This window comes from Takifugu flavidus, chromosome 14 (genome assembly GCF_003711565.1).
Source record: "Takifugu flavidus isolate HTHZ2018 chromosome 14, ASM371156v2, whole genome shotgun sequence".
NCBI lineage: Eukaryota > Metazoa > Chordata > Actinopteri > Tetraodontiformes > Tetraodontidae > Takifugu > Takifugu flavidus.
Genome location: NC_079533.1, coordinates 8219180 through 8238109, shown reverse-complemented (window position 1 = coordinate 8238109; position 18930 = coordinate 8219180). Strand labels below are relative to the sequence as shown.

Here is an 18930-nt window from a genome sequence, read left to right as displayed (position 1 = left end):
CACATACATACTGTCGGCCATAAACTTTATTAGAATATAAGTGAAGATTAAAGTTATAGTATAATTCCTTGTTATAAACATCAATAATCTCTGACCAGACTGATCGATGAAGATAAATTTTATCAAGCACAGACTTCGTGAGAAGAGATTAAAATAAATATTCTACTTCAACTTCACGTGCGTCCAGCTGAAGGAGTTTCAGAGGCAGCACAAAGCCACCAGGGTCAAAGGTCGCAGGTCTTAAAATCAAAGTGATTCCTTTAAACTGTCTGTTTTCTCAGCTCATAATAGAGCCTTCAGATGTGTTTCCTGGGGAGGGGCCCCTTCAACAGTTGACAGCAGACCTACGCCCTTTCCTTTGAATTATTCTGCATAATGGGATCTTTAGGTACTGTCACAGACCTTTGGCAGCTCCACCCACCCCCTCACCCCCTCACCCCCCCACCCTGGCGGACACCCCCAGCGCTTCCACCTACAGTGGGCGGGTCCGGGGCTCGTTTCTCTAGGACCCAGTGGCTGTTCTCTTCCAGAGAGACAGGCAGGCAGCGGCTCGGCTGAGGCAGACAAAGGCGAGAGGAGAAGAGAGAGACGGCGTGCCGCTATCCTGCAGCATTCCCACTCACTCACTCACTCTCACACACACGCACACGCGCACACACACACCCACACCCGCCCGCTTCACTCCGCAGGCAGCGACGCAGGTGAGTCCGGCTGTGGGAACACCCGCAGACTTTTTTTTCCATTTTTAATCTAAATACGATAAGGGGATGTAAATGTTGCCGGTTCTGATTCTGGAGGGGAGGAGTTGAGCTGATTCTCTGGCTGTTTGTGAGCGGATGAATTTGGATTTTCCAGAATGCGCTTTTGCGCAGGTGGATCCTGAGTAGGTGTGTGCGCGCCCCAGTGCCTTAAAAAAATAATAAAAGAAACTTACATTCACTGCTTCAGCGCTTAAATGCGGCTGCAGAAAGTCACCAAAAGAAGTGTAATCATGAAAGTTTTGCTGAAGGTTTTTTATTAATTTTTTAATGTGTGTGAATCAGCTTTGATGGGCTTGAGGTGCGGGTCCCTCACTGCCGTGTGGGTGTCTCAGTCAGGAACAGAGGACCAGCTAAAAATACCAGTGATGCTGCACCGCGTTCCATGTGCAGAAGGATAATTCATAGATTTTGCTGTGCTGGTGGTCCAGACGTCATATTCTAACGTCGGCTTTGATAAGACATTCTCTCTGGGCTGGAGACTGAACCCGCTGCCCCCACCAGCGCGCAGGACTGCTGACGTCACTCTGAAGACACCCTGTTTGACACAATGGACTGTCCTCGAGGGTGCTCCTCTGGGGAAGGGTCACTCTTGGCGCTGCCCATTAATGCAGCAGATGGGACTGAAACCTGGCCTTTTGTCAGCTGAGGAGCAGCCTCCACCGAAGGCCCAGCCCTCTGTGTGCTTAGCGTAGCCCCCCTTCCTCTCTTTAGCAGCATGGTCAGAGTGGGGTCCTGTCACTGGTGTAGATGGCTGCGGCACAATTTCACCATCTTCATCCTGTGGTGATTAAATTAATGTAAAAAAGGGCTCCTTTATAATTTAAATGAGATGCTGTTCTGTTGCCGACAGTGTGGCTGCGCCTACGAAGCTATAAAATATAAAAATAGTTGAAAGATGACGAGATGGGCCCTTGAAATGTATCACATGGTCACTTTTAAAGACCTAAACGTTGTCATGCTGAGGTTGGAGATGCTGCTTGTGCACAGCGATGATGAATTGATCAACAGTTTCTAATTCAGCTAAAGTCTCAGGAGAGATGCAGTTAAAGACCGATGATCTGGAAGTGAGCGATGCCAGAGCCCGTCGGCTCATTAGGACCCTGAGTGGTTGAGATGGATGACGAGAGGATGGCTGCTAGAGAAATATGACAGAAATGCTAGTGTTGGGATTGTGTCAGAGGGGTTTAATCACGTCGTTCCTACCTAACGCTCCTTTAAAACACCTCAACACTGACGTCTGATCCTCAAACACGTCCCTTCAACTGTGATTAATAGCCAGTGAGAGATCCACCACCTGCAACAGGATTTATGGCTGCTCGCGGTGTCGCAACGCCCGCGCGGAAACAAATTAATTTCAGATTCAAAAACTCCCCATTAGCCAACCGTCATCAAGGGCTGTATTTCATCTGTAGCATTGACCCTCATTTGTCGGCCGCGCTTCAAGTGACACAGAAAACACTCGCAGGTGTATGTGGGCGGAATCCAGCGGAAGAGCCGTATCATGTGTGCAGGGATCTTCTTACAGAATATCTGCCAAAGAAGTCGTTTTACACTCTGCGAAAACACAAACGACCCTTTGATGAGGCCAAACGTGGGGATACGTTCACTCATCGATTTAGAGTCGTCATTTCGATGTCATGTTTCTGGAGAGCGCCGCATTTGGCAGAAGATTGCAAATAATTTTGATTATTTTAAGAACGGGCCGCAGTTTAACTGCGTAAAAATGCTTAAAGAGAATCTCTGACTATAGTGAAATATTCGTGCAGGTTTATGTCTGGCCTTTTTCAAATGTTGCCACTGTGGAGGCAGAAGTCTGTAGGCAGTGAGTCAGAAAGGCAAGTGCAGGCTGTGGTGTTTATTTTGGGCTGTACGGTTTCAAGAGATTTTAATAACGTAGGATTGAAGGTACCTCAACTTATTCTACACCATGAGAATATTGGATCAACTAATTTTAACAAAAGAATTACTGTTTCTTTTACTCTCTTCTAGATGACGTTACCTTTAATCAAATGTTGTGTCTTTATTGGACAATGGTCAGTTTATTCTTTAAATCTGTATTTGAACATAAAATGGCTTCTGTCCGCATTGGGAATAATTTTCCAGGGTCTAATCATGTCTCCCCCTGCCACCCAGGTTATCTCCGTTACTGCCGGGCTTTAACGCGATACCTGACACGCTCTCTTCCTTCTGTTCCCAGACTCTCCGGAGCTGGTCACCATCACCACACATCCGCCACGACCATCACGAGTCTCAGTCGCCATGGAACTAGACTTTGGCCATTTTGATGAGCGAGACAAGACGGCTCGTACCCCGCGGGGCGGGCGTATGAACGGACTTCCCAGCCCTACCCACAGCGCCCACTGCAGCTTCTACCGTACGCGCACGCTGCAGGCCCTCACCAGCGAGAAGAAAGCCAAAAAGGTGCGCTTCTACCGCAACGGAGACCGCTACTTCAAGGGCATCGTGTACGCTGTGGCCAATGACAGATTCCGCACCTTCGACTCGCTCCTGGCTGACCTCACGCGCTCGCTGTCTGATCACATCAACTTGCCACAGGGGGTCCGCTTCATCTTTACCATCGATGGCGTGAACAAGATTACATCCTTGGATGAGTTGGAGGAAGGTAAGCAGCATTAGCAGCAGGACAGGCCAAGCACTTGATTTGACCAGATGAATCTGCATGAGCTAAGGCGTGCTAGCTAAGGCTTTTACGCCGCTGGATCATTACCGAACGCAGTAATTTTGTTCCTGACGTGAAAGATTTAGCTCCAGTCAGATTAGAAGCATAACTTTTCCAGTTCTGAGATTAGAAGTCTTATCTTTACTGTCTAGACTCCAATAATCTCTTCCTACAACGTCTGATCTGTAAAGAGTTAGTTTGGACTGTGTTCAGGTCTGTAAAACTTGCAAACAAATCCACAGTTACCTAAAGGTGTCCTGAAAAGAAGCCTTCCGCCATTTTGTTTGGAGTCATTAAAGTTGAAGTTTTTTTTGTTTCTGTTTATTGTCACCATCAGCCCTCTGGTGGGGAAAAAAACTGGGTCAGAAATGCAAATTAAAAATAGACTGTTCGGCATCTCATTGCAAACCAATCTGACTGATTCAGCAATACTTGCACGACAGCATGTTATTCTCCTCCTCCTGACAGATGGAGTGATATAAATGATGGCTCAGCGTCCAGCAGCCGTCGTGTCAGTAGCGCTTGGAGGTGATTTGCAGTCTATCCTTACAGATTGAAGCTAAAGTGGTACAGTTTGGATGGGACTTAGGAGTTGGCACCAGGCAGATGAGACAAAATTCCATCGTGACCAGCAAAATGACCTCATGTTGTTCAGTTGTGGCCCACTTTTGGACCAAAATATCCCTTCAGGGGGATTCTTAGGGAGATGGATGATGAGCGTCTGCTGATTGAGCTGCCCTTGGAAAGATGTGTGTTGTAAAGAACGGGGCAGCACTTTTTTGGGAAGGGGGGGGGGGTGTCATTCTACTTCCTCTTGTGGGGTGTAATTAATTGTTCAATCTCTTCTGCACAGTATAATCCAGTTTTGTGGCTTTTGTCTTTACCCTAATCTCTCCAGAATTGGCCTAATTGTTGCCTTGTGGGTCCCCCGTTTGTCCAAATTACCCATTCTTTCCATTTCTCTCTCCATTTTACTTCCTCCTGCTGTCTAGACAAGTACAATCGTCCTTAAGGGGCAGATGGAGGAGGAGAATGGAGGGTCGGACAGATGTGGAGGGGGCAATTGTGACAAAACGCATTTTAGGACGAGGATGTTGAAAAAATAGAGTAAAAAGAATGATCAGTTCCTTTAGCCACTGTACAGTCGATTAAATATCCTTCACTGCTAAGCAAGGATCGCGTTTCTGTGATGAAGTGTGTGTATTGTTGAGCAGATATTGCTGGAATGAAGCGAACTCTGCTGCGGTTTTCACAGCAGAACGTCGACTTGCAGTCGTGAGCTGCAGCATAATAAACGATTCCAGCACACATTAACATGAAACTTTTTCCTTCCACAAGGGGATTTTGTAGCTCATCGTGCTGGAATTCCACAATCTAAACGCTGTTGTGCTGACATTTAGATAGCCGTTCTGGAAAGCTGTTGCCCTCATCATAAACCGACGGTCATGGATGGTATTTGATTTGCGGTCGTCCGATGATCAGAAAAAAACATCTTTGTGGACACAAAACCTCAAATAAATCATAGATTAGCAATTTGGGAGGAGCACTTTCAGGTGTGGATGAGCTTGAACCACTAAACCATTTTGTTTCGTTGCAGGTGAGAGCTACGTATGCGCGTCAGAGAACTTCTACAAAAAGGTCGACTACACGAAGAACGTCAACCCTAACTGGTCCGTGAATGTGAAGGCCTCGGCCAGCCAGAAGAACATGCAGTCCCTGGCCGCCAAGGCTGCCGGCGAGGCCAGAGAGGGCAAGGACTTTGTCCGGCCCAAGCTGGTGACGGTGATGCGCAGCGGCGTGAAGCCGCGCAAGGCGGTCCGCGTGCTGCTCAATAAGAAAACGGCGCACTCCTTCGAGCAGGTGCTGACCGACATCACGGAGGCCATTAAACTTGAAAGTGGGGTCGTGAAGAGGATCTACACGCTCGATGGCAAGCAGGTATGTTGTGACACTTTGTTGGTGAGGGAAAGACAGGGCCGCTGAGAGCCGGCGTCCTCTGGGTCGGCCCGGACTACTGATGGCTCATTATATCTGCGTGCGTTCAGTGAATAGACAGCTCTGTACTGGGAGGAATTTAGATAAAGGGCGCCAGAATGAAAGCAAAGCTCCACAGTAGGAAAAGTTGTGGTCATGAATGGGGACAGTTCATCATTCATGCTTACACCCACACCCAGACAGGTGCCACCATCAAAACGGTCCGATTGTCCTCCCAAGAAAGCAGAATAAAGTGATTGTCCACTCCCAGCAGATCCATGAGATCCTCAGACTTTCATGAGAAGAACAAGGTGCACACAATGGCCGTCATTGTCAACCGTGTTTGTGCTGACTTTCAGTCCGATGCTCGTGCTTCTGCTGCGCTCCTGTGTTGTGGTTCTGGTCATTGGCGTTCTGCCCTCCAGCCTTTGTCGTTCCTGATGTTTACCAGTTGGTCCGTCATGGAACAGATCACAAATCCAGGGAGGTTTCTGTTGTCCAGCTTTTATGGTCTGATGGACGAAGGCCGGCATTTTCGTTTGATCTGTTTGTCTCCTTTGTTGTTGTCTTTGAGCCTGTGGAAGAATAAAGAGACAAAAACTAAATAAAACTGGACCAGGAAGTTTATCCTGAATGTTCCACGTTGTTCCGAATGATGCTTTCATAGTGCTTTTATGATTTCACCAACAATCACTATTTCTGTAGATACAGTATTGCTATAGTCGTGATGTAGACATAAAGCACTAAAGAACTACATTACCCACAATCCAAAGAGCTACAGAGACATCTGATGGCGTATGCCTGACAATAATGAATCTGTCACCTCCCGGGGCCTATTTGAGTCTAAATTAAAATAGAGCTTATTACAAGTAAAATATCTTTAATGCAGTTTAGTGTTTAGATTAGTTGATTAGTTTTTCTGATTGGACCTCGTGGTCGATTGCTGCAGGCACAGTCGTTGCTATAGAAACGTCATAAGATATGGCTGAGCGATAAAGGCCATGAGGATATTGGCCGAGCCTGATCGCCGCTGAGCACAGCTGTAATTCGTCTTGATCATTTCCGAGCTCACACCTGTACCCGACTGCACGGATCAGAAATCCCTCAATTAACGAGAGGCTGAACAGCAGAAAACTGCCGATATATAGACATCTGCTCCCCCGTCTTTGCTTTGATATGGTTAAATGCAAGTTCACCTCTGCGCAGGCTTTTCTTTTCCACGACAGATGGATGTTCTGCTCGTTCAGGTCCTCAGCTTTTTTTTCTTTTTTTTTTTAACAAGCCTGGCTGATTAAATGTTCCAGGGAGAGGATTCGTGCTGAAATGATAGATGGGTGAATTTGATTTCAGAGCTTCGTCCCAGGAGTGCAGTCTGCTGCCCGGGGTGTTGTAGGGGTGTTGCAACAAAAGGGCTGGTAAATGTGATCTGCTTTTTTTTATATTGCAGTGTATTGATCTCTCTTCTGAGCAGAGTTGAGCTTGGACAGCAGTCCTCAAAGCCTGGATCCAGAAATCTTCCTTTACATTTATAATGATGATTTCTTCAAATGTCTTTTTTTTTTTTTTTACCATAGATACCCAGTGGTAAACCGGGCAAATATGTCTCTGACAATTGCGAATGATTAATCATCGTGTGATTATCATCTGATTAATGGCTGGCTGATCCCACCCAGTTCCGTTGCAGTGCACAGAAATGTGCTGCGCACGTTATTGGGGTGTCTTTGTGTGCAGATGCTCGCTGCAGCTGAGGTGATATGGTAGAAGCAATATTGATGCAGTGCCCGCCCCTCCCTGAGTCTCGCCGAACCTCCTCTTTCCCTTGCACAGCGATAGCTGCTGGGTCTGGTTGCTAGGAGACCACATCCCAGGCACAAAGAGAGCCCAGCTGGTGTGGACTAGTCTGTCAGATACCACATCCTGTAGTCGGGTGTGAGAGTTTATTGCCGGTGCAAATCCTTTTGATTTAAGTTGCATCTTATTATTTTTATCTTTATAAATGTAATCTGGAAGCACTGATTGAAGCCTGCGCACGTGCCGATTTTAAAGTTCAACCTGATCGATTGATGTGAGGATTCTTTTCCCAGGACTACCTTTTCGATCTGGGTTCTCGTCTCTTCCTCATTGAAGACCGAACCGTCTCGTCTAAAGGCTCCTGTCCTCCTCTTTTTGTCAGTGAACAAAATCGCTCCCATTTTCCTCTCAAATGCTGGTGCTTTTCATCCCAATCAGGAAGGGTGGGGCCAGTCGGTGCAGGGCTCATTTTCCATTCTTACAGCAAATTAGCATCGTTTTATTTGCAGTGATGGGTAGTAATTATTCCCTCTGCCAAAAAAACCGTCTTCCCTGCTGCAGCGATTGTTGCAGATGCTTTAAAAGGGGGATGATTTCCGATCATAGCTGTTTATTTCATCTTTTTAATCGCGAATTGAGAGCACAAAAGGCACAGTGTTGAGCACAGCAGCCGCAGCCTTTTTAAATGGACGTAGAACCTCTCTGGATCTATCTGTAACAAGTCACAGTCACAGACGAAAAACAGTGACGGCTGCACAAGGTCACTGTGGTTGTCTGGGAACAAAAGATCACCTCTGGCTGTAAAAGTTAATTACTCCTGGAGTCGACTCCTCCGCAGAACGGATGCAGATGCATGCAAGGCTTCAGAGCTTAATGAAAACTAAAATACATCCATAAATGGGGGAGAAAAGCCAGGCTTTCCTCGGTTATCAGCGCTCCTGCAGCCAGTCTGCTCTTTGCCACGCTGCAGAAGCAGTTGTCATGGCAATAAGCTCTGCCGTGATGGATTCAGCTTCTGACAATGGCTGTAATACGCTGAGTCTGCCCTTTTATGTGGAGTCTTACCTGCTCACGCTGTCGTTTACCCTTAAACACAACTCACTGCAGTCACACTTAACACACACACACACACACACACACACACACACACACACACAGACAGTCGTGCTGACAGAGCATAGGGGCGTGGTCCTGAAGCATCTTGAACTGAGAAAGTGTAGACGCCTGAATCTCATCACAGATTTCCTGCAACGCATCAACAAGTGAGCCTGACCTGAAGGGATGAAGAAGAGGAGGAGGCATGATTTAATAATCCCCCCCCAAAAAAGGGCCAAATCATGTCAGGCAGATGGAAAGAGCTGTTTCCTCAGGCTTGAGGAGGGGTGGGGTTGAAACATCAAGCACCAGCTGCTGCCCATGACTCTGCAGATATTGCTGCCTAACTGGCTCATTTGGGTTCCAGAGCTCCTCCAGCAGCTACACAGACACTGTCGCTGCTCCAGGTCACACAGCAGATCTGGAGCTGGTCCATTAGAGGGGGACACAAATTCTATTGTGCGAACACAGTTTTTGGGCTGTGGCGGCTTTTCTTTTTCCTTACTGTTGTGAAAGCTTCAGTTGAGGTGAAGAAAATGGAGATTCTGAGGAGTCTTCGCTCGGTACAGATAAGCTGATATTGATCGGGGCTGTGGCTCTGCAGTGAAGGAAATGGTGTAGGAGTTTCCCCATGGGCCTCCAGGTTTCTGGGCTGCTTCTTTTCACACATCTCCCAAAGCTCCCGGGACCACGCAGCCCAACATTTATGAAACTGCACCGTGCAAACTTCAGAACCATCTGGCCTCTGGTTTAAAAAGATTTATTTACAGTCCTAAATGCGATTTCTTCTGTTCCTCCTGACATCACTTAGAGCCCAGATTGGAGTAATTAGCAATATTTGATTTTACTGACTGGCTATTCGCCGGCACATTAAGTCGTTACTGTGCCAGATGAGTAATGATTATGAGTCACCAGGGTCGCAGTTGAAACGGCATAATGCAACGTTGAATAGCTCTGCAGGACACGGAGATCAATTAGCACGGCCGTCTGAGACGACGCAGATAATTGACCTGGAGCACGTCAGTCAGTTGTTGGTTACTGCTCTGAAAGATGAGCAGAGGTGGTGTTAAGCAGGACAAACAATGTCATCTGGAGGCATTTCTGCCATTGTGCACAGCAGCTGCCCCCGCCATCGCATGGACCTGCTGAGTTCCTGCTGCTCTTGCGGGCTAGAACACTGAACACGTTGCCACTGGTAGTTGAGACTCGCAATTTGACCCTTAACTCAACAGAAATGAATCCTCCGAATGGCCTAAACCAGAAATGCAGAAGAAGAAAGTCTGGGTCTTATATTTGCCCCGCTGTTACTGTGACCTACCTACCGTCAGTCTAAAGAAAGCCCAAATAATTCAGCCGTCGTAGTTTGTGGACCCCCACATAGCTGCTGCTATGAGGTCGTGTGGTCCTGACAGCTGGTGAGGCAGAGATTAGTGATGGTGGAACAGAGGGTGGGGGGAACCCAGAGTCTGGACGGCCCCAGTTTTTTTCCGGAAATCTTCCAAAAACAAAGAAAATGTGAAGAGACGCCCTGATCTGTGTGTTGCATCTTGTGAATATGAAATAAGGAGGATCTAGGCTCTGACATTTCCCATTTACACTGGTGGCATGATATTTCTGTCAGTTGCAGAGGGACCCCGAAAAATAGGTAAATGTTAACTTCTCTTGGGGAATTCGAGAATTGGATTATTTGTGACGCGCGAGCAGAAATGGTTTAAAACTGCGACAGGCCCGGGACAGATAAAGTAGTTTTTAAGTGACCCCTGCAGGCGGTCAGATTAGCAGGGATACTTAGAAGGATCCAGTGTTTTTATAAGGCCTCTTAAGTAGGATGAATGCTCTCTTAAAACATGGGGTAGACACGTGTCGCCGTGCAGGCTGTTTTAACGTCATCGGCCTGCCCGTCTACGTTTCTGAGTGCGAACAACCTTTGACCTGTGGGCTACGCTACCGTAAGCAACTGGGAAAAGATGGAAATATTATTCCTGCTGCGAAGCCGCACTGTTGATCACTGTCGCATTATTTAGATTGTGCGTCTCTGTTTGGAGGGAGAGGCGCTCCACATCAACAATGAGCTGCCTTTCTTGGCCAAAAATGCAGCTCCTCGCACATTTAATGTTTAAAAACATACATTTATTTGAAAGGGCTTTAGACATTCTGTCTGGGCGAGAGGACAGATGTGCAAGGCAGTTAACAAAATGGTCATTGTTTCCAATAGAGATTGTGTAAATCGATGATTAAGATGGTCTGTTGGATAAACTCTTTATCCTCTTAATCAGCTCTGTTCGTAAACCCATTAAAACAATGACTACCCTCTGCACCCCCGCTCCCGTCAGGCCCGTGCCATCTCCTCTCCTCCTCTAGGGGAAAACTAGAGCTTCTAATGCTTCCGTCTTGCGATTAACCGTCAATGCCCTTGTTTCCAAACAACAGTTTGAGCCAGTGACAGTAGCACACCTCAGATCTCTTGATAATTCACATAGAAAATCAGCACGGTCTGGAAAACCAATTAGACTTTGATCCCTGGAGTCGGAAAGCGGACTGAATCCGGGGGAGGCAGCTCGGACACCGAGAGGGTACAGCTGTTGGATGCCTCGCCAGAGAGTCACCAGCAGACACTTCTAGCGTGTCTAGCAGGATGGAGAGGCATCGCGGCAGCTGCTGGGGTGGGGTGTTCCCAAATTATCTGCAGCTCATAGTTTGGATGCGTATCACAAAGGGAAACATCCTGGCAGATGTCCCAGTGCAGCGTTCTCTCCAGGGCCGAGGACCTTTTAGGAGGCAGAGGGGTGTTTGCAAATGTAATTTTGCCTTGAGTCAGCCCCCAAATTATTCCTGAAGGAAGCGAAAGATCAGATTGAATCAGCGCGGATGCCCTAACCAGGTAATTGGAAGTGGAACAAGCAGATGTTAAGAGTTATGCTGGAAATGATCTCTGCGACACAGCGCACAAACACATGCAAGGGGAAGCACATGATTTAGCCTGAATGGCTTTAATAGGCGTGTCTAAACTGGTAACTGTATAATGGAGAGCAGGGAGAAGGTGTGGTTCAGAGACATCTGTCCACTAAAGCCATATTGTGTCAGCAGCTGCTGCAGAGTGAAAAGTCCCCGAGGAGGGAAGTGGAGCCATTTCAACATTACAGTAAAGGTGTAACATTATACCCAGTTCGGGGCTTTTTTTTCTGCTTTCATGTGCTCTCGTACATGGACCCACTGTCGCCGAAGGCCAGTAAACGGGACCAGTAGAACAACACAGGTGGCCTCTTAAAACCTGAAGCTGCACCACTCCGGCCATGTGTCAGAAACCATCCTAGCTACTGTGGAGAACCCTGTGATCACATCTGTCAGTGCCAGTGACGTCCAAAAAGCTGCATATTTGCTGCTTTTAGCACAACATGCACGGGTGCAGATGGGCTGAGCTGGTTGCTTTTATTTAGCCTGTTTCTACTTTTGGTGCTTTATTGTTTCACAGCTGATCTCGGTTTTATGGTCTTGCCTTCAGGTTACTTGCCTTCAAGACTTCTTCGGGGACGACGACGTCTTCATCGCCTGTGGCCCAGAGAAATTCCGCTACGCCCAGGACGACTTCTCTCTTGATGACAACGGTCAGTGTGTCAACAGTTCTATGTGCTTCATGCACCAGAACCAGCAATGAGACCAACTGTTGCTGCGTCGTCATAAAAAAAACCACATCAGTGACTTTAGTTCTGCATGCGCGCCGACAGCTGATGTGTGGTCGGCTTCCTGGCAGACGACGCTCTTCTTCTCTGGTGTTAATTGGTGTGTCTCTGACGTCTCCTGGACGATTAAAATCTGGATGAGAATAATAAAAAATGGACTCTTGGAATAAGCCGCAGGTTCAGGTATATCTCATATTTAAGGGAGCAATAGTGTCTTAAATGTGAATTAAAATAAAGTCTGTTATTATCACACAATGAGCCCTTCAGGAGAGAAGAGTGCCATTTAATTTAGGACTACATATTTGTCTCACGACAACCCTTAAGCAGCTGTGCGCTCTGTTGCCGTGGAGAGCAAAATGATGTATGTGAGAAAGAGATGGATTCCCAGAGAGCTGTCTGTTATCTGCTGCTGGCAGCAGGAGCAGGTAGAGAGGAAGGTGCCATTAATCTGTCCAGTGACGGCTTTAGGCCGCCCGATCTGTTGCTGCCGATACTGCAGAGAAGTCTGGGGGAGAAAATGTAAAACCAATCCTGTAAGACTCCCCACGGAGCTGGGAGATCCTATTTATACCGACCCACTTCCTCCTAATGTCCCCTCCTCAGAACAAAAGTACAGAACTGACGCTGCTCTGGTTTGTCTGCACGTTACTTTTGTATATAGGAGGACTGATGGCCTCGGATCCACACTGGGTCGAGGGTCTAGGATCCGGGCTGTGACCCACCCATTGTTACTGGGAACATTTCATTACCCAAACAGCGTTAATCCCTTTAGATCATCATTATTTTTGAAGCGCATGAGGCAGGCGCACGCAGGTACACCTGCAGCTGTGGGTATGCTGAGGCACAGGTTTTACAAACGGGTTGGGTTTTTTTCGGCGGGGGGCACTAGGTGCCGGTCTGGCGCTCCATCAAAAGCATGGCGACACACCTTTCAAACAATGGCAGCGGGTGCATGTGTGCATCCAGCAGTGTGTGAAGGTTAAGAGAGAAAAGACAGACATCCCAGGAGATGGAGGGAGGACAGATAGTATAATTAGCATCAGAAGTGGATGGGCGGGGGGGGGGGGGGCGGGGGGGGGGGGGGGGTCTGACAGAACAAACAGAGGGGGAGATGCAGAGGGAGTGGTAGCAACGTCTGCAGTCTGTCTATCCCCATTAATACGGTGACCCAGAATATTCTGCATACATTTCATGTTCATAACCAACTGATGTGATGCTGGAATGGATGCTATCAAACCCAGAACTTGCATCCGTTTTCTTTTCTGCTTTATTTAAACCATCGGTTTGATCGGTCTCGTGGGAGAGATGTTTTGGAGACGACCATGATTACATTCACATGTTCATTCGTTTTTTCTTCCCCCCCCCCACAGAATGCAGGATGATGAAGGGACCCAAAGGCCAGCGGGGGTCGGCAAAGAGTCCCATTCAGATCATACGCAGCAAGTCTCCTGCTGAGTCCAGTGAGTCCATTATTAACTCCTCCGTTAGGAGCGAACTGTCCTCACTTTGGTGTGAAAACCATCAGTGAAGAGGGACACCACAGTAGGTGTGAGCAGCTGCTGGGGTTTTATGGGAGGATGTGATGCTCACGTTGACCTTTGATCCCAATTTAAAGGAAAGGGTGGACAAACACTCAGTCTGGATTAATAATAAAAATAAATTGGCGATTCCTGAAACTACAAACATGTTAAAAATAATATATAACACTGGGTCATAAGAATGAAACGATGGAAAACATTTAGTGTGTGCAAAAATAACTATGACTTGAGTCATGAATTTAATATGGTGAGTAAACAGATTTTATATAAACAGCTTTGGGCCGTTCGTTTCACAATCGGGCGTTTTTAACATTTAATAACAAGGCGGGAGATGATAGTGGTGCTCGCAGCCTGCTCACGCTTCAATCATTAATGCAGAAATCAGTAGAAAAGAGGCTTTTGAAGTGTGTGTGTGCACAGTTGAGGACTAAAACAGGGCTGATTCTTGTAGTTGTCAGCGGTGGGTCCACAGTTCAGGTCTCACAGCACGTTACACCGTAGGTGGGAGGAGACCGCGGGGGCCTCAAGCCTGAGGGGTCTCTCAGGCCTTCAGGGATGTTGAATATTTTATTGATCACTGATGGGGGGGGGTTGTGGTTGCCTGGTTGGTAGAGGCAGCAGATGGTGTTCCACGGTGCTGTCGAGGCGCTAAAGTGTTGCGAATTAACCACATCTGTAACACCTGAGAGGTCAGCGGGGGGCTGTGACCCCATGTATGTTAACTGGGATTAGAGGGTAAAAACTGCCGATTGGGTTTCAGTCAGGGGGGCTGGTCATTTTTGTTGCACCTGATGATCAATACTGGTAATCACAGTGATAGAATCCACGAAGGGGCGCTCAAATCGACTCTTGCTCCAGTTTTCCGTCTCATTTATGCACTCAAGCTTCTGTTTCTTGGCTTGGTTTTCACTGGGAAGCAGCTGAATGAATCTGAGAATTAAATCTTGCTGCAGTGGAAGAGGTTCCCTAACAGGAGTAACGCGTGAATTTCTCCAGATAGAAAAGTTGTGAGCGATCCTGAGCGGCGCTGTGTTCAGCTTGTGTGGGAGACCGACTCGTGTTTAGTTTCTAAGGCGATAAGAACTTTTTTTCCCCCGCTTGTTCTTTAAAGTCTGTTTATCTGGCTGAATGAAGTCGGCGGCTGCGACAGTGAAGCTTTGAGCCTTCAACAGTCGCTGGCTGCAACACACACCGGCCATCTGGCCCACTGTGTTCGGAATTCTTTCATCTCTTGTAGACAAAAAAAAAAACCTCTTAAAGCACTTAACATGCACAAATACATCACCGCGCACCGCTCCTACACATAAACACAGTGTTCCACACAGACGGGATCTTAGCAACGTGGCAGGACGCAGAGCGCCTGAACACAACGCCATTCAGCAAACGCAGAACTCGTCAGCCCCCTAAACTTGGAGCGGCGGCGCTCTTTCCCTGAAGCCAAATGAGGCCACAGTTCAGGAATGACTTTTTTCCACAGCCAATGAAAGAGTTTCAGGCTTCACTCTAATCCGTGCTACCTCTTCTCCCCCCGTCCTTCTGTCTGACTCCCTCCATCTCTCCCTTCTCTCCTGCTCTGTGCCGTCTCTCAGCTAATGGGACGGGATCCAGCAGCCAGCTCTCAACCCCCATCTCCAAGCACTCCCCCACCTCCACCCCCAACAGTCCAGGCATCAACAACAAGCAGAAGGTATTGGACAGGAAGCCTAGCACTTGCATTTGTAAAACATTTACTATCAAATATTGAATGCCTGTTTTTCTTGACTTTTCTGGTATTTCCAGCAAAGGAGGAATAATGAGGATCATCTAGGGTTGAAAGTGGATGGAAAACCTTCAAAACCAACCTAAATGTTTGCTCTGTTTGTCTGTGCAGGACCTGTACCTGCCCTTATCTCTGGATGACGACGACTCTCTGGGCGAATCCATGTAAACGCGCCTCCTTGAGACACGGATGTCCTTTGACCCCCACCCCCGCTGCCCTCCATCGCTCACAGTGCCACCAGTTTTCATCGAGCGTGATCCATTGTCTCTGTAAAACCTTAGCTAACCCTTAGCCGCGACCCCATTTGCTGCTTGAGAACAACTCAGTTTTTATTTTAAAAAGCATGTTGCAGCGACCGAATCGCTACCGTTGATGTTTTCTTCTGTAGCGCTGCACAGGTGGACCACAGGTGGGCCATAGGTGGGCCACAGGTGGACCACAGGTGGGCCACAGGTGGACCACAGGTTGACCACCGTCCACTGGCCAGCAGATTTCACAGCGCGTTAATTTACCATTTGGTCTCAAATCGTTTGTTGAAGGGTTCACAGGCCATTTCACAGGATTCCAAGCAGCAAATGGAATATTTTTAGGGGTGCTAAACTTTTGTATGAGTGTAGTTGTGATGTTCCTCCACCTTGGTACCTCTGGCCTCCGGTCAGGAAATCAGCTCATCCAGACTAAACCCGACCTAACCCCCTGTAAATACTGTGTATAGCTATCTTCACAACATGTCCGCCCAGTGTCCATTGCCGTGCTTCCATCGCTTCCCGACAAAGTCCGTCAAACATTTGCTCAACATGATTACAGAGTCAGAATAAAAGAACTCAAACCGTGAAGTACCACCACAGAGGGTGAGAATTTAAGGGATAAAGCCCTCGGTGAGATCTTTTCCCTGGTGCTTTGCCGGTTTTGACCCTCTACGTAGACTGTAGGCCTCACAGGGGACACGACCTCTGTGTGTTAGTTTCCCCCAAACTGCAGTGCATGATAGTGATGAGCTTTGGGCAGATGAAAGGCTGATCTGAAGGACTTAAAGGTGCAAAAATAACCAAAGGGAAAATAGTATATATATCTAAGGCCAATAGTCATTGACTTTTTTATTGACCAAGCTTCAATAATTCCCTTTTAGAACCACATTATTTCTACTTTACCGTGATTAAGGGTGTCCTGTTGTATGTTGGCGTGTGAGATTTAAATCGAGGCCTCAAAGCCAAAGTACAATTTTGAGAAAGAGAGAATGTTCCCCTAAAATCTTCCTCTGGAAGGGTTTCATCTGGATATTTCTGCATGTCATTATAACACTTTAACACAGTGACAGTAAGTCATGCTGTCATGCTCGCTTACTTTAGGAGTAGTGGGATTTCCTCCTGTTTTGCATGGCTCAACTACCGGGGAGATGAAGAAACTAATGGTTGTTTAAATCTATGTGTGGGTTTTAAAAATTTATAAAGTGTATTAATTTATATCAAGGGTAATTGTCTATGGTCCTTTTTTCTATTTCAAACATGCTCCTGTGAGCGCTAAACACTTTTACAGCACGTTGGAAGCCTCTGTGTGCAACTTTCTATGGCCATATTTCCTTTTCTACTGTCACGACTTGCATTGCGTGTCTTACAAATCTGCTGAGACTCGTCTCAGAAACTTGCAGGGAATCAAACCTGGGAATCACTTAATTTGATGCCGCTGAAGCACAAAGCAGCAGCACACACTTTAAACCATCTACTTTCCGGCAATATTGACGCACGACCACAAATGTTATCTCGACACAGCGATTTAAGAAAAGAAAAAAGAAGAAAAAAAAAATGCTGCACATGTAGCGTTCCTTGAGATCAACATCTATGCATTTGGGTTCAAGAATAGCTAAATTATTTTGTGTAGAAGCGGCCTTTTTATACTAAAGAGTGTAATAGAAACGAGCTAAAGCGGAACTTTCCATGCAGTTAGTCTTGTGATGATGTGACAGTCTGAAAGTTGTTTGTCTTGTGATCCGGTACCTGCTCGCTGTGTCCCACCTCCCTCCAGCAGGGGGTGCTGTAGAGCCCGCACAATGTCCAACCTTATCAGCAGCAGGGACGTTTCAACTTATCCACCATTTTGTACAAAACCTCCCAGTTGTTTTCCCTCCAACTCTCTGTGTAACTGTACATCCTTTCATGTTCACTGGACCTTCTACAGCTTATTACGCATAAAATGCATTAACAGGAAATGTTGGTTGTCTTGTTCTTTGGCCCACCACCACGTTTAGATGGATGGTGTGAACTCATCACCTACAGTGGTGCCTTTTTTTTCTTTTTAAGATAACTGTCTTTTGATAAAAATGTAACGCGACATTGAAGGCTTGTTCTGTAAGAGGTTTTGTAGAGCTTTTTTAAGCATTTTGATCACGAAGGCCTACCAACACACTTTGTTTTGTAGGGTCATGGGACACTTTTTATCGTGGTGTAAATACGCTCCCTTCCTGTGCTCTTTCACATCTATGCCTTTCTGGTCAAATCATTAATTTTTTTTTCTTGGGAACTTTGCAAACTTCCTTTTTAGTGGTATTTTGCAGTGTCACGGTGGCTTGTTTCAGTGCTCCATTCAGTGTATTAACTGGTATCCTTTTACAAATAAAACAGTTGTATTTCACATCTCCTGCCTGGTGTTGCTGTCCAGTTATTACAGTATATATTTATTATACAAAAAAGAGGCAACGATCAATTGTCCTAGCATCATAAAATGAATGCTAAATGCTTAACTGGCTCAGTTTGTGGATGCTTTTGCCTGCGAGTCATCTCAAGTGTGTTCGCACGTGTTGTATGAGCTATACATAGAGTAAAGATTAGTTAAATATAGTGCTGCGTCAGTGTTGATGGCTACACAATCATCACCATGGAAACAAGGACATTACTTGATTCAGAGCAGCGTTTAAAATTAATCTGACCATGACCAATCATTTCTGAACTGCAACAAATTGTAAAATACGAAATGTGCTTAATAACATACAAAAGTCTATTTCAATATGGGAGAGACAAACACAAATCTATTGTCCACTATGGCATGTAATATACTCCAGGTCCCGAGAGAAGAAGGTTCTTTGCATTATTAAGAGCAAAATAAATCTTCTGATGTGCAGAACGGTAAACTTTCCCCAAACATGATTCTCGGTGGGTCCTTGAAGGCCTTGAGAAGTTATATTTAAGATAAATGCAACCGAATATAGAGAAATGCTGGAGGAACATCTGCTTCAGCCAACAGCACCAGAACTGACTATTAAGCATGTCTATCAATGTCTGTTAGGACAATGATAAGGCAAAGTGAGAAAACTATACAGAAATCAGTCAAGGTGAATGCAGTGGTCGAACACACATGTGTACTAACTGTATTAACTGACTTTATAGAATTAAGAAGTGTTTTCACTGGCAATTCATCTCATTCATTACATAAAAATTTCATGACATCAACTGTAAGCACTCGTGCTCCAGAGAGTGGTCCGAAGAGTAGAGTAGCGTCCTCTAGTGACCTCTAGTGGACAAAATGTAGTACGGACACAGATGGTAAATAAACGCAACACCTCAGCCGATCACAATATAGACGCACAGCACTATATCACCCCTTTTCAGTATTCTTTCTGCTGATTGCTATAAATTAAAATAAACGTTTAATTGAAAAT

At 46.4% G+C, this 18930-nt stretch overlaps 1 protein-coding gene across 2 annotated transcripts; it reads left to right on the top strand.

The window, feature by feature from the left end:
- Positions 1 to 522: 522 nt before the first annotated feature.
- On the top strand, positions 523 to 17913 carry LOC130537670 (neuronal migration protein doublecortin-like). 2 transcript variants are annotated; one of them, XR_008953673.1, is made up of 8 exons: positions 566 to 701; positions 2959 to 3384; positions 5039 to 5379; positions 11804 to 11906; positions 13352 to 13441; positions 15109 to 15206; positions 15390 to 15687; positions 15721 to 17913. XR_008953673.1 is itself a non-coding variant. In XM_057054632.1 (7 exons), the coding sequence occupies exons 2-7, from the start codon at positions 3021 to 3023 to the stop codon at positions 15444 to 15446; spliced, it is 1053 nt and encodes a 350-aa protein (XP_056910612.1). In that variant the 5' UTR covers positions 523 to 701; positions 2959 to 3020; the 3' UTR covers positions 15447 to 17913. The 2 variants fall into 2 exon arrangements, 1 of the variants encoding a protein (XP_056910612.1); XM_057054632.1 differs by having other exon boundaries at positions 523 to 701; positions 15390 to 17913.
- Positions 17914 to 18930: the final 1017 nt, after the last annotated feature.

What these genes read in the sequence shown, in the direction of transcription:
- LOC130537670 (XM_057054632.1), top strand. Translation starts at nt 3,021, where the DNA reads ATGGAACTAGACTTTGGCCATTTTGATGAGCGAGACAAGACGGCTCGT. An exon ending in CTTGGATGAGTTGGAGGAAG is followed by an intron (nt 3,385 to 5,038) that starts GTAAGCAGCATT and finishes GTTTCGTTGCAG; the next exon opens with GTGAGAGCTACGTATGCGCG. An exon ending in ACACGCTCGATGGCAAGCAG is followed by an intron (nt 5,380 to 11,803) that starts GTATGTTGTGAC and finishes TCTTGCCTTCAG; the next exon opens with GTTACTTGCCTTCAAGACTT.